The sequence below is a fragment of the Crocodylus porosus genome, unplaced genomic scaffold (genome assembly GCF_001723895.1).
Source record: "Crocodylus porosus isolate Cpor-Errol unplaced genomic scaffold, CroPor_comp1, whole genome shotgun sequence".
Classification (NCBI taxonomy): domain Eukaryota; kingdom Metazoa; phylum Chordata; order Crocodylia; family Crocodylidae; genus Crocodylus; species Crocodylus porosus.
Genome location: NW_017728950.1, coordinates 21580336 through 21595882, shown reverse-complemented (window position 1 = coordinate 21595882; position 15547 = coordinate 21580336). Strand labels below are relative to the sequence as shown.

Sequence of the window (15547 nt, the reverse complement as noted above, 5' to 3'; positions counted from 1 at the left end):
GGGAGGGAGTGGGGCAGGGGCAGGGGCTGCCCGGGTCGGGTGGGGTGGGACGCGGGACAGAGCTGTGACTCACTGGGGGGAGGAGGGGGGAAGTGCCCCCCAGATCTGCACGGGGCCAGTGAGCTGCAGCTGCGGGCTGTCCCAGGCTCTTCTCAGCAGTGGCTGGGCTTGGGGTGGGCAGCAGCAGCACTGGGAGTGGGGGTGGGGAGCTTCAGCAACCCCAAATTTTGCCATAGCCCCTCCAACCCCCGCTCCCAGTGCTGCCACCAGCGGCCCAGAGCACAGCGCCAGCTCAACACCTCACTTCCACCCATGCACCAGGAAGAGCCAGGGCTGCGCCAGGCAGGTGGCAGCAGCACTGGAAAGGAGGTCTATGAGGGGGCTACAGCAAAATTTGGGGGGGGCTGCAGCCCCCCTGTAGCCCCCTTCCCAGCACCGCCACCACCTGCCCCAAGCCCAGCCCCTGCCAAGAAGAGCCTGGCGTAACCCTGGCTCCAGCCTGCAGCTGCAGCCCACCCATCTTGCCCCATGCAGACCCAGGGACCCCTCCCCAACCATGTCCTCCCTATCACCCATAATTAAACAGCTTGTTGGAGCTTGACAGCCAAATTGTTTAAAGACTACATAGGAACTGTGCCTGCTACCACCTGGGAATAAGCAAGATTCTCTTTACAACTGATGCTCAGGGCAGCTGCAGGCTTCTATGGTGCACAGGCACCAAAACTGATTTAGGGAGAATATCACGTTTGTGCCTTCAGTGCCCGTCTGCTAGCACTCAGCTGGTGAAAAGGAGAATTTGGCTTGGCTTGAAGGTAGAGTGGACAAAATGTTCTGTCGCAAAAATGTGATAGTCTTTAATGGATGAGGCAGGTATCAGCAGGAAGAGACAATATGTGCCCATCTCTCTCATTTTCTAGATGCTCAACTTACAGCTGTCATACCCAATTGCCAGAAGTGCACTCAGAAAGAACTACAGCCAATCAATATAAACTGTATTATATATACTTGCTATAATATGCAAACCTCTATGAACAATTAGGCTGTAGGTATCTCAGTTAGAGGTCACCGTTGACATTAATCTGTGCCTCAGTTTCCTATCATTAAAATGAGGATGATACTGTTTCACATCATAGAGGTGTTTTGAAGATGAACTGTTTTTTTTCTGTAGCAGCTCAACAATAGTGATGAGCACCTTTAAAATACCCACTGAAATGACTCAGTGAAGTATTGGAAGCATTCCCAAAGATGCTCAAAAACTGAAGGTTCTGTCTAGGCAATGTCCATGATAAGACATACATGAACCAGATGTGCAAAGCTATTTTACTTTTACATCTGGTCAGTGAACAGGAAGAGCAGGCCAATCATTACATGCAGTGAAGCAGCTCACCTCCAACTCATTTGAAATTGATGACACCATGCACCAGTACTTGGCTCAGTGTCAAAGGGGATGTACTTGCTCCACTGTTTTTCCATGCCTTGGGTTGCAAAACTGGTTAATTCTCAGTCAGTTAATTGCCCTTCCACTGGTTAAAAGTGGTTTCTATATTGTTCAGGGAAAATTTTCTGTATTAGCTTACAACATGGTGACAATTGGTGAAAAAGAAAAAGATGTTATTTCACATGAATAAAACTTAATCTCTTAGTAGTCCTTAAATGAAAATTAAACTGTTGCTTTATAAATTAACTTTGATTTTTGTTTTCAGGCACTTGCCCTAGAATAGTGCCAAGTCTTCAGAATATCTTTTTATAATAGGAAAACCTTCATGTTTTAAGACATGATTATATTAAACTAATTTAGTTCAATTTTTACAGTCAGCTAAAATTTACATAGACCAAACCTGAACCGTTCCAGCCCAGAAGAGAAGAGGTTTAAGGGAGTGAAGACTGGTGTTGGAAAGTAAGTCACTTATCAGCTTGTCACAGAAGTGTATGTGTAAAACTTGCAGAAAGATTTTTTTTTTAACAATTTCTTAGTCGGTCTAAAAAAAGGTATCATCTCTGAACCAAGAGTTCTAGAATTTTGCATTTCTTTTTGTCTCAGACCAACATAGCTACCAAATACATCCCTGAAACATAGAAGATGCCAAATTTTAGCCAATTTTGGATTTAAACTTCACTGCTAAACAATAAGAGAGATTTCTACACCTCCCTGCCTGTCTGCCATCTGACACCACCAAGGAAAGAATCGTGCCTTTTCTGCACATCAAAGAGCAACTCAAAGTCACTCTCGTGGACCCAGAGGAACAGACTTCCACCTTCAACTTCCTCTGTGCAAAAATGAAGTTATTTTCTACCTATGGGAACTTTTTATCATCTTTAATTTTCCCTGAGCCTGAGGAGAAGGGCATGCATGCCCAAAAGCTTGCAGAAGAAGATCATTTGTTTTGTGATTTCTTAGTTGGTCTAATAAAAGGTATCATCTCTGAACCAAGAGTTCTACAGATTTGCATTTCTTTATATAAAACATAAGTTTGTTTGTAACATGAGTCTTAAGTAGCTGTTGTCTCATAGCTAAGTCATATGTAGGTAACAACAAGCAATATCATATAGTAGATATTTTTCTTAATTCCTCTGAATCACCACAAGTGGTTAAATGCATAAGGAATTTTTGCCCTTTCTGAAGGAAAAAAGTGAAGAGATGCAAAATCTAATAAGCATGTATTAAAATCCAGTAGAAAATGTCATTGTTTTTTACAATGTAAATGCAGTTATGTTCAATGCATATATTCTTCAGTTACAGAATGTCATTTTATTAAAAAATGAAAAAAATATTTCCGCCTTGGCAGTTTAGAAGTCATACGTTCTCATTCTCTATTATTACAAAAGACAGATTCTGAAAAATTTAATAAATGAGTTTTTTTGGTCTTTCCCATGTAAATTCTTCTCTTCCAAAGTGTCCATAACATGCAGTCTGTTGATAGATTGGCCTCTTCAAATCCAGTTCCCTTTAAAAAAGGAAAAAAGAAGACTTATTTTTAAGTCTAGGCCCATGTGTAATGCATTGTCTGTCTGTGGAGTAATATGTTTACAATTACACCCCTTAATCAAGGGGCAGATTTTAATTGACCATGTAAACCAGGAGTAGATCCAGGGGGATGCAAGGGGGTTTTTTTTGTTGTTGTTGTTTTTTGTTTTTTTTTTCTGTTTTTTTGCACTGGTCCTGGAAGCACTGCAATACCAGGTCAATGCATGGAGTGGATGGAGCACGCTCCAGTTCCACCACCCAATACCAAAAAGAATCTGCTCAACATAGACCTCCTATGGAGGACATATCAGAGGGTGCAGTTGTACAAGCCCTTCACCTTTTTTTACTCCACTCTAACTTTGAAACCAACTGCTTTTGGCAGTGACAACAGCATCCTAACTAGGAACCAGTGAGGGAATCAGTTGACTTCATGGCTCATTATCATCTCCCTGATTCCTGCTAATCTCTCTCTACTCCACCCCTATTAATGATCCTCTCACCTTTTTAATCATCATGATGTTCCACTATTCAGACTATCCTTTCTTCTGCAGTTTTGCAGTCTGTTCTGTTTTAGCTCCAGCTAAAAACCTGAACTCAAGTGTGCTAGTATGAACTAAGATGTAGAAATGACTGTCAGTGAAGTATTGGAAGCATTCCCAAAGATGCTCAAAAAGGATAAATTTTGTTTTACAAATCTGAATTAGACATGTACATTTAACAGTAATGACTATAGGACTAATAAAACAATATATCTTGATTATTTTTGCTTTGTTTGCTGTATTTTTTAAACTTGATATATTATCTAGCTAACAAATTCCAATAAATCTAGGGCATATTGCAATACACTTATATTTGGTTTTGCTTTGATCTTAAACTGAATAGCCGTAACCCACCAGCATATAAGTAAAGTAAAGTAAAGTTTCTGCTTTCTGTTTAACTGGAGAAAAATGTGTTGTTATATATGATTGTACCCACCTTTTCAAAATCCTAGATCTGCCCATGATGCAGACTAACCCCTCTTCTCACTAAAACTGTTCACATTTGCAATGAGAGCAACAGGCAGTTAAGTTTCAAAGACCATTTACACGTCCTGAAAGCAGACAAATAAGTTGTCTAAAAGGCTATCAGATGGTATAGCCTTCTGATCTAAGCGTTGATAGGTACCTAAGAGGTATATCTTGGTACTTTTGCACATGGGGGGAAGGCTATCCCTTTCTGGGCCTATGTCAGTGATTTTGCTGCCACCAGTGCAACAGCTGCTATTTATGCACCCTCCAACTCAGCACCTGGGGCTGGTGCCACAGGTGCCTTCCCTCTTTGCTATGCTACTGATGCAGCTATTAGTAGAAACACACGTAAATGAGCAGTACAAGTATAGGAATTCATTGCTTGATCATAGTAAAAAAATTATTTTATATATCCTCTACCACAAAGCAGAGATGCGTATAATTACATTCACCTAGTTCGACCACTCTACAAATAACATGTGCTTTTGGGTTTTAGATGTTTCTCCTGTCTGGCTAGCAGGGCCAGGTGAGTTTGACATCTCTGTTTTAGGTCACAGAGGAATATGATTTGAGGACCAGTTTGTTGCACAGTCAGTATTAAGTGGAGATACAAAGACACCACTACTGAACTTTTTTTAAAGGCCATTCCCTCTGGTATATTGTTTCAACAGAAGACAAACCTTATGATGACGCCAAGACGTAGATCAAAGTTTTTCTGCACAATGTCAAGCAGTTCTTCTTCTGATCTATCTGAAGTACCATAGTGGAACACTGAGATGGCTAAAGGATGGCTCAGACCAATAGCATAGGACAGCTGTAAGACATAACCATCGAGAAGTTAACACAGATTGGGATTTTTACACAGAGATCTATCTAGCTCTAGTCTTATTTGCAATACAGAAATTTCCCTTTAAGACATTTGTTTTGATATTCCATTCCTACATGCTCTTGCTATGTTTTGGCCTGGTTTCTGCCTCCCAGCTAAAACATCTGTCACTCTTAGTAAGGTCGCTAGATACTGTCATAATAAAGTGAAGATTCATTATCCACAAACCAGGACTCTGATGGGGATTTACAGTGGGTATAACTAGGTATAAATCTTTTGTATACTTATGTATAAAAAACGTGGGGAAGATTCACGCATCACGCTTATAGGCTCTACAGTGCTACTAGCACCATGGCCGAAAGGGATTTGGGGGTCATAATTGACCACAAGATGAATATGAGCCACCAATGTGATGTTGCAGCTGGTAAAGTGAGCAAAACTCTGGCTTGCAACCATAGAAGCTTCTCTAGCAAATCCCAGGATGTCATCCTCCTGCTATACTCGGCCTTCGTGAAGCTGCAGCTGGAGTACTACATCCAATTCTGGGCTCCACAATTTAACAAGGATGTGGAAAAGCTTGACAGAGCCCAGAGGAGAGCCACGTGCACAATCAGAGGGCATGATTGACCACAAGATGAATATGAGCCACCAATGCAATGTTGCAGCTGGTAAAACGACCAAAACTCTGGCTTGCATCCATAGATGCTTCTCTAGCAAATCCCAGGACGTCCTTCTCCCATTGTACTCGGCCTTGGTGAGGCTGCAGCTGGAGTACTGCATCCAGTTTTGGGCTCCACAATTCAAAAAGGATGTGGAGAAGCTTGGGAGAGTGCAGAGGAGAGCAATGCACATGATCAAGAGTCAGGAAAACAGCCTTTATGAGAAGCTGAGAGCCGTGGGACTCTTCAGCCTGGAAAAGTGCAGGCTCAGGGGTGACCTAGTAGCTGCCTGTAAGTGTATAAGGGGTGTACATCAGGATCTGGGGGAAAGCCTGTTCACCAGAGTGCCTCAAGGGATGATGAGATCAAATGGTCACAAAGTCCTCCAAGACTGTTTCAGGCTGGACATAAGGAAAAACTTCTTTATTGTCTGAGCCCCCAAGGCCTAGAATAGACTGCCTCCAGAGGTGGTACAAGCACCTACTCTGGACTCTTTTAATAAACATTTGAGATCTATCTTGCTGGGATCCTTTGGCCCTAGCTGACTTCCTGCCCTGGAGCAGAGGGCTGCACTTGATGATCCTCCAAGGTCCCTTCCAGCCCTAATGTCTATGAATCTATGAATTTGTTGTTTCTGTTTTTGTTTTACATAACTCTTGATTACCCCATTTTCTTTGAGTGAAATGCCATGCAAATGAAGCCTAAATATTAAGAGAAGTGCTTACTGTTCAGATTATTACAATTCTTGCATATTTTTAATAAAATATATTTTTATATAGAGAAAGTTTATGTATATATAAAAATCCTCTACCACAGGCTTTCCATCACACCTCTTAAACCAAACCAAGACTTTTTTTTTTTACTGGAAACATTTTACTGACAACCAAAGTATACTTTTTTACTATGTTGATGTTAAATCCCTAAATTTGAGCCTAGCCCTTCTAACTGGGGCCTGGCAAAACAGCTACATCTGCATTATGTAAAATATATATCAATAAAAATGTGTCAGTAAAAAAAGTGGTTGTTGATAAAAAGTTTGCAGTTTGTGAGTTAAAAAAAATGTCTTGGGTTGGCAATGCTGTATTCAGGCTATGCTGTTATCCTCATGACCCATAAAGGCAGGCAATGAAAATGTATATCCATAGATTTCCAAGCCAGTAGGAATTACCAGCAGACCCCTCTGCCCCTACCACACACAGCCTACATAATATTCCCCAGAAGGTCATTTAAAATGCATTTTTTTAAAAGATACGTAATATTATTTTAAAAACTTCAAGTGATGATGTACCACCTCCCTAGGCAAGCAGTTCAAATCTTTAATTACCCTCCCTAATAGAAAACTGCATCTTATTTCAAGACTGAATTTATCTAACTTCAGCTTCCAACCATCAGATCCTTTTATTGACAGCAACACTGAAAATCTCTCCAGAATCCAATCTGCATTGTGTAAACCCAGCAGTACAAAGTAATAAAATTGCCTTTCAACCTTCTCTTTCATGAGCTGAATAAATAAGATTTATAGGATATAACGCTTGTTTTTTACAATCCCTGGATAATTTGCATGGCCTTCTACAAACAGAGGTCAGCAACCTTTCACTAACAGCAAACTGAACTAATGCAGCTTGATTCTAATATGGACCGGAGGCAGCAGTTACTAGATATTCTGCTACTGGGTGGCATAGTCTCATGGAAAACTTAATAAGGGCCTTGTCACAGGTTCGTTTGTTATAGTTGCATGTGTTAAGCTGGTGTCACACATTCACTGGCAACAGTTATGAATCACTGGGATGTAGTGACCTATTAAAGGTAGGATGCCTTAAGGAGATAATCCTCACCTGAAAGGGAACAACATTGCAACTCTAAGAGGGCACTGAACACATGCTAAACTCCTTGAATATGTTGCTGCTTGAGTTTTAACTGCACTTTGTAAGTATTATGTTGCACAAGTGACACCACCCAAAAAGCAGGCTATATAAAGGGGTTTTTTGGCAAACTTGGCGGACTGGAGAAAATCTCTGTGGGCCAGATTTGGTCTGTGGGCCATAGATTGCTGAACTCTGCTCCTTAGTATTATGGGCCACTGCAATGAAATCTTATCATATAAAAATTATTTAGAAGTTAAAATCAGAAAATGAAAAATTAAGAAATGGCAGAATTATTGCTCCCTATACAACCTAAAATCAACTCCTTTGCATTACATTCCAACTTTAAATTACATGATCACATATTATTTTTCCCTATACAATTCCTGCTTCAGTGCACAGAAATCATGGTGCTTGGAAAATGAATCAGAATTGTGTAGCAAGTGAGGGAATTGTCAGAAGGACTTTGGTCTCCTGTACTGCAAAATGTGCATAACAGCTAAGGCAGGGGCTCACATGAAGAGAAAGGAAATTTCATAGCTAAGACAGCTGAATTTCCCCATGGAAAACTGGATTCTATCCCTGCCTCTTAAAATTGAATTGCTGTGATGCTAGGCAAGTCACTTCAGACAAACTACTGGTAGTCAGGTGCTAACTTAGTTCCTTATTTTTCAGGTTGCACCACTTGTGGTCAGATTTATAGTACTTAGCCCTACTGGTGCCACTGATGTCAGCAGGAGCACTGTGCTAAACAAAGCACTACAATGATGCTAGTTACTTTGAAAAACTAAACCTTGGACACTTCTAATTAGACATGCAAAAAATCATTACTTTTGAGCCTAAATCGTTAAGGCTGACCTTAATCTTCTCAGTTACCTAGCTTTAAAATGGGGATAGCCTTACTTCATTTCTGAGTGATGTTGTGAAAACAATTTATTAATGTTGGTGAAGTCCTCCGATACTATATGAGGTTGTGGGCAAATTAACTGTTAAAGCACTTTAAAATGATAATGCTTTAAAGCAGATCTGCAACTGTTTCATCTGTTCACTGTAAGTAGAAGTTAAACCACTGTAATGTAAAACCTGTTTCCTTCAGGCTTAAAATAGTATCAGTTTAGAAAGGTGTGTACAGCAGTGCTCCATGCATGTTTTACTACAGTAATTTAGAGCACTTTTTATAGCACTATAAACTTACAGTGCTCTCAAACATGACCAAAGTGCAGTGTTGGGAGGGGGGTGGTCTCTGAGCCTCCCTGCACTTTCCAGGCTAGGAGGTACTCCGCAGTCTCCTGGGGCTTCTCCACTGGTCAGAAATTTGACCAGTGTACAGAAGTTATTTAAAGCACTATATGTTGCTGAAGTGCTGTAAAATACAGCACTCCAAATGTAATAATACCTCATTTAATTTAAAGCGCTGTACTTTTAAAAATGCTAAAAAGCTGTGCACTTCTGATAAGTCACAGCAATAAAGTGTTTTAAATGGCGAAAAAAGGAACTTATGTACACACCGCAAGAAAAGAAATGAAACAGTTACATCGGTTCAGCTGATACATGCTTCCAAATAGTAAAATGGTTTTAAAATGGTTTAGTGTTACGTTTGTCCACAGTTTCAGTGTCATAATACAGCTCATGAGGACACTAATGATTCTGTAATTATTGCAGGATTTGTATGGTGTGTAAGAGATAAGGCCTTGGGCCCCACACCAAATAATGAGACAAAAGAAATATGCACTAAGTGAACATTATCCAGACTCACCAATGAATGAAATAGAACAAAATCATTTAATTAAAAACTGTGATTATGAATTTGCACAATGGAGCTGAATCAAGGTTGTAGGGACAATCTTAATTCTGGCATTTCCTAATTTCTTAATGCTTGACTTTGCTCTCATAATATCCTTCTAATGTGACAGGTTGTTATTTTTTTATCTGAAAAACAGATTTTATCACATGGCAACATATTGATTCTTAGAGACCCACAGGACATTTAGATAAACAGACTTACCACTGAATGTAACAAATTACTAGTAGGATTCAAAGGATTTCTTCTGTGTAGACCAATCATTACTGACAACAAGAGACCTTGTGCTATTGGGGTTTACAGTATTTGCTAAACAGCAGAGAATCAGGAAATTCATGTTCAATTAGAGCAATTGTTCTCAACCTTTTTAGACTCAAGGCACCCCTCAGAAAAGGAGTTCAAACTAAGATCTGGCATTTGTTTGGTTACAGAAAAAAGAACAGAGTAACTCTTCTGTTGCAAATAATTTGGAAAGATCATAACAGATCAGAAAGGTATTAACACTATGGATTCCTGTTTGAAATTTCTGGTTTTATCTTGTGAATCATGTTTTCACACTCACCAGTGCTAACATCTTGTGATGCCCTGTGGCATGCTTGAAAGAATCTGAAGGCATTGCCATGGCACACTGGTTAAGAATCAGTGAATTAGAGGTACTACAGGAAGGTATTCTCTAGAGCAGGAGTTCTTAATCGCCGCACTACAGCCCAGTACCGGGCTATGGCAGGTTGGCTGCCAGTCTGCAGAGGAGTTGGCTGCTGGACCGGAAGTGGCCGCGGACCGGCAAACCACGGCCCCCCAGAGCCGGGCGGAGAGGCTGAGGCTTCGCAAGGATTGGCCCGCCCCCACCCAGGGACTGGGGATATCCTTACCTGTCTCCCGGCCAGAAATTCTGGCCACGGTTGGCTGTGACTGCTGGGCCATGGTTTGCCAGGCCACAGCCACTTCCAGGCTGCAGTTTGCCAGGCCACAGTATAAAAACTTTGGGAACCGCTGCTCTAGAGGTGACATCATCTATCCCTGAATACCCAACATGTTGCTTGTCACTCTGTTTTGCAGCACCTTTCTACATATTGCCTTACTACACACTTGTAGCCCTACACTAGCTCTTTATGAAGAGGGTTATTCACAAAAGTGCTACTAGTAGCTTTCAAGAACAACAGATCAAGTTCCTAGCACTTCTCTCAATCTCCCCTCTCCAAATTCCAAGCAGGTTTCTACAAGCTCCTGTTCCAGGTCCATTTTTCTATAATCATCTCTCAGCTTCAGAGATGTTGCTTTCACTCTACCCATCCTTTCTCTGCTCCTACTACTTTCGCATTCCAACCAGGCTGCCTTCTCCACCTCTGAATTGCCTGGGTAACAGCTGGAAACAACAGAGCACTGGAAAGGTTATTCCTACCTTAAGCACTTGTTCTTCCTATAGTGGCCATTACCAGCCAATGCAAGTAGTGCTCAGCTACTACAGCCGTGAAATAAAGCATGCTCAATCATTGGGGACAGCAGGAACTATGTGCCTGGAGCAGCATGCTCACTGCAAACAGAATCTTCAGAATTTAGCTGAGAGCTGCAAACACTTCTGCTGAGCATCTGCACAGTGATATTTTTCAAAGTTGTTTTCAAAGGTGTGTAACTTGTCCAAATTTGTGTGGGCTTTCATGAGAGTCAAGAGTCATTGACAGTAAGGTGTGATAACCTGGTGTCAGATTTCCAATTTCTACGCCAAAGTATAGCTGAACCAAAGTGTGAAAAAACCTAGGAATTTCAAATGGACAAAATCTCTTTTTCTTCAGGCATTGTCAAAAAGAAGCCTAAAACATTTTTGCTGAAGCTTTAAAAAGAAAGAAAAAGAAAAGAAAAGAAAAACAACCTTAGGCAGATACTTAGCACAAAAAAAGGCCAACCAAGTTGTTTAAGCCTGACAAAGCCACAAGCAATTGAAGACATGGTCTTGTAAGGCAAAGTGTTAAGGAACTTGAAGTATAGCTCTTGGTAATAGAAACCATATATCACATGCTTCATACAGGTTGCTAATTTTGCTCTTATTCTCTTACCTGGACTAATACTCTTTTACAGAGACCAGCTTTTACTAGGGATTTTGCAACCCAGCGAGCTGCATATGCTGCCGAGCGATCAACTTTGGAAGGATCCTTCCCTGAGAATGCACCTCCTCCATGGGCTCCCCAGCCTCCGTAAGTATCAACAATGATCTTCCTGCCAGTCAATCCAGCATCACTCTGTAGGACAAACCATTATACACTAACTTGACAGGAAAAGGCTCTATATTTAAACTAATTTCATTACCCTGGTGAGGTACTGACTTGGGTCTATTTCATCTTGTCACAAATACAATTGATATGTTACTGTGCACCTCTTCATAGACAACTTCTTGATGCAATCCACATGGGATCTTATATGGACTGAGATGTACCTAGAAGCTTGTGCTTCAATAACTTTTAAAATACAGTATTGATGGAATCACGGCCCAGTTCTTTTGAAGGTTGCAATATAACCTGTTTTCTTTGTAAATCATTTTGCACCATTCAAGAGCGATCCTAATTTTCAAACTGCTGGTCACTGACCATGCCTAGTACTAATTTTTGGAAATTATGAGATTACTTAAAACTCTTGAAGGCAGAGACCAGTGGGAAATCACAACCTTCCTAAGGAAATTAACAGACTCATTGTTTATATACAGCATAACATGCATCTGATGGACAAGATCGTACGTTGCAGAGGAAGGGAGACTGCACTGCTTGGGGGAAAAGAGGCCTTCTTGCTCTAAGACAGAACAGGGACATTGCTCACTACTCAGCCCCCATAAGGAACTGTGCTCTCCCTGGATAGAATCTATAGCACCTCTGTGTGCTCCAGGACACAGGGCCTGCTATTCTGACCATTCCTTACATCACTTGTATGCCCACTCAGGAGGATGTGTTTATTCATCTCTTTTTGCCTAATTGCCCTCACGTAAGGGCCTGTCACAATCTTGCACCATGTTGATACCTGGAACACTGATGCATGGTACATTCCATCTTAATCTCAAATTGTAGATCGTTAAAGCTATCTGAATAGCTTTAACTTGGCAAGCTAGTTACTTGTAAATCTTTGTGCTTACGTTACAGGTATTTTAAAACAAATGTAAGGGGTTCAAGTTTAGAATTCTGGTAAATAATTTAGGAACCTATTTGTTTAATACTTTGACTATTTTGTAATTATTAAAGTATGTCTTGTCATAGATAAAATAATCCAATAATCCCCTCCATTGCAACTGCTGATTGGCCAAACTGTTATGGAATGATAACCTCTTCACATCTTCTTAATGACAAATCATAAGCAAAGGTAAGCAAAGCCTCCTTGTAGTTCATACTTGTACTGTTTTATGGAAAAAAGTTCATTCAATTTTTGAAGGAGAGAAGTTGGAAAGACATAGTAGATCATCTCAGTTCATTTAAATTATAAACTTTTCAATAAAAATGTACCTTGGGACCACCTTCTATAAACTTTTCACTTGGAAGAAGATGGTAGATTGTGTTTTCATCAAGATACATTGCTGGAATAACTTCTTTGATGACTTTTTCCATTAGCTCATTCCGTATTTGTTGCAAAGACACGTCAGGAGCATGATGTACAGAAATCACTACTGTGTGGATGCGGACTGGCTCCACTGCTCCATTGTTTTCCTTATATTCCATTGTGACCTGAAAAAATCCACATATGGAAATACAAATCCAGCAGCCCCTCATCGAATCCAAATGTCCAGCTTCATATTTCCTTTGTGTGGCAGAAGTAGTAGGCAAGATTAAATTAATTACAAAAGGTACAGCATACCAGATTGTCACAAATATCATGTAGCTATAACTGACTGAGACACCAAAATTACCACTATGAAATGGTTTTACAGAAGGGTCACTGCAAATACTTATCTGTAACTGGCTACCAAGGAGCAAATAGCTTTAATGAAAAAGCAAGAGCTTGAGATTTCAACTGGCAAGTATTAAGATCATTCACAGGTGAACTAGTGAGGTAAGATAGTTTAAAATACTGAAGTTTCAGATAGAGCTAAATTAATTTTTGAAAGAAGTTAATTATGAACAAGGGGGGAAGGGGGGCAGCTACACGTACTATTAATGTGCCTTAGGGATACTATGCAATAAGATAAGTCGCAGCAAGCTTTCCCAGGGAATGTGTTTACACATGTGCCATCAGGTGCAGATTTGCTTCTACTCCTGCCCTGCTCTGCCCCCCTCCAATCCTGGCTGAAGCTGCCTGCGTGGTAGGTGCACTCTTTAAAAGGCTGCCCCGTACCTTGTTTCCTGGCCACATGCTTTTCTGGCCTAGAGCAGTCTGCAGCCTGCTGGCACAATGCTCTAGGACACTGTCCCCAGAGCTTGTGCCCAGCACACCATGCCTGCTCCACATCCTGGCCCTGGCCATGACAACTAGCACTGCAGGCTTCTGCTTCCCACTGTGCTTGCTATGCTCTGCAGCCACAGTGACCAATGACTACTGTCTGGCTCAGGTGGGCCTCAACCCTGTCTACCCCCTTGTGCTGTATGGCCAGACTCATGGCTCTGCCTGTGGGCCACCACCCCTGGGCCATCAAATACCACCCCCTGGGCCACCTCCCAGACCCTGGCAGGGACACCAACCCCCCACATGGATGTCACCGTAAGTGCTATCCATGAGCTCCTGGGGCTCTGGCTCCACCAAATGGCACCCTGCTCTGCATCATCCAGTGTACCTGGGATTACAACCAGTGGCTGGACTCCTTCTGGATGACCTGAGCCATGTTTTAGAAGCTATTCCACCAGCTCAGCCCCCACCTGGAGCGCCAGCCCACCACCATGCATCTGCCCCTCCCCACAGTGACCCCAGTGGCCTTCATCATCCTCAGGCTCACCACACCTGCCAGCCTGCGGTATATTGGCCACCTGTTCAGGGTGGGCAAGGTGCCTGCTGGGGAAGCCATCCTGGAAGTCTGCAGTCCCCTCCAGGATGTGCTGGGCCACACCATGATCTGGGTCACCAACCCCCTAGAGGTAGTGGTAGGCTTCTGAGCCCTGGGCTTTCTGCAGTGCATCAGGGCCCTAGATGAGAGACACATCCCCATCACCTGCCCGCCCCAGGGAGACTGCCCATACTACAGCTAGTGGGGCTTCCACTCGGTCATGATTCAGGCTGTGGTGGACCACTGAGGCACCTTCATAAGCATTGCCACCGACTCGGCTGGCAGGGCTCACAATGCCTGGATCTTCCAGAATTCTTCCTTGACAGCCCTGGTAGGGTGTGGGTGCATTGTGCCAGGTGTCCTGGACCTGCAGCTGGGGAATGAGCATCCCAGCACCCCTCATCAGGGATGCTGCCTACCTGCTGCTGCCATGGCTCATGCGGCCTTACAGTGGCCAGCTTGACCCACATCTGGCATACTCTAACAGGTGTCTGAGCCAGAGCCATGCATTGGTGAAGTGCATCTTCGGCCACCAGAAGGGGACACTACCACACCCCCACCACCCACCTTGAGTTCGCCAAAGCCAACATCCCCCAGGTCATTGCCGTAGTCTGTGTGTTGCATAACATCTGCAAGGGCCGGGGGGAGCTCTTCCATGAGGTGTGGATGTGGCAGGTATGGGAGGTGGAGGATGCCTGGCAGTGGGAGTGCCAGCTGTGGCAACAGCAACAACACCCCATGCCCCCCACCACCACTCGAGGCCCTGAGTAAGCCACACACCTGACAGTGGGGGCCAGGGCACCATGTGCAAGCAGCGCTGGCAGACAATCTCCTACTGCACCCCCTGCAATAGGGCACCTGGGTGGCCAGCCACAGAGCCCAGGCCCACAATGCACCCCCAACACCACGCATGCTGAGGACAGTTTCAAGCAACAGACTCCCAACTACAGACTCCCTCTCACCCTTTCTTCCCAGCAACAGACCCCACCTCTAACCCCAGCACCCACCACCAATAAAGCACCTTTCCCATGCAGCTATGTACAATGTGGTCTATGACCTCTCGGGGGGGGTGGGCAGGAACAGTGGGAGGTGCCTATGGGGCGGATCCCAGGGAGAGGTGCCCAGCACCCCAGCCTCTGCCCACACCACTACAGGTGCAGACCCCATGGTGAGACCAGTGGGTTGGGGGCTTGGCCAGGGGTGTGGGAGGCCACTGTCAAGGCTGCTCAGCCTGTTCCTCTTCCACCAAAGGGCCAGGGCCAGCAAGGCCCTCATACAGAGCTGGCCCCACTACAGGTAGCTTTTGCTCAGGGGCTGCATGGTGCCTGAGAGAGTAGCAGGGAATGGCCAGGTGGGGGCCCAGGTTGCTGGGGACCGAGCTCAGAAGCAGAGGCAGGACGTATTCAAGTCAGCCAGTCCGGATGATCTCCACCCTAGAGTTCTAAAGGAACTGGCCAAGGTCATTGCAAGTCCCCT

General features: G+C 43.2%; 1 protein-coding gene across 2 annotated transcripts in view; it reads right to left on the bottom strand.

Moving 5' to 3' along the window:
* Positions 1-2639: 2639 nt before the first annotated feature.
* LOC109323469 (S-adenosylmethionine synthase-like) overlaps positions 2640-15547 on the bottom strand; it is a 41274-nt gene continuing 28366 nt past the window's right edge. The window contains exons 6-9 of one of the 2 annotated variants that reach the window (XM_019555040.1): positions 12603-12821; positions 11175-11357; positions 4653-4786; positions 2640-2945 (exon numbers count right to left, since the gene is read on the bottom strand). In XM_019555040.1, coding sequence (XP_019410585.1) covers positions 2843-2945; positions 4653-4786; positions 11175-11357; positions 12603-12821 — 639 coding nt within the window. In that variant the 3' untranslated portion in view covers positions 2640-2842. The remainder of the gene's footprint in view (positions 2946-4652; positions 4787-11174; positions 11358-12602; positions 12822-15547) is intronic. The other variant, XM_019555042.1, reaches the window with a different exon arrangement.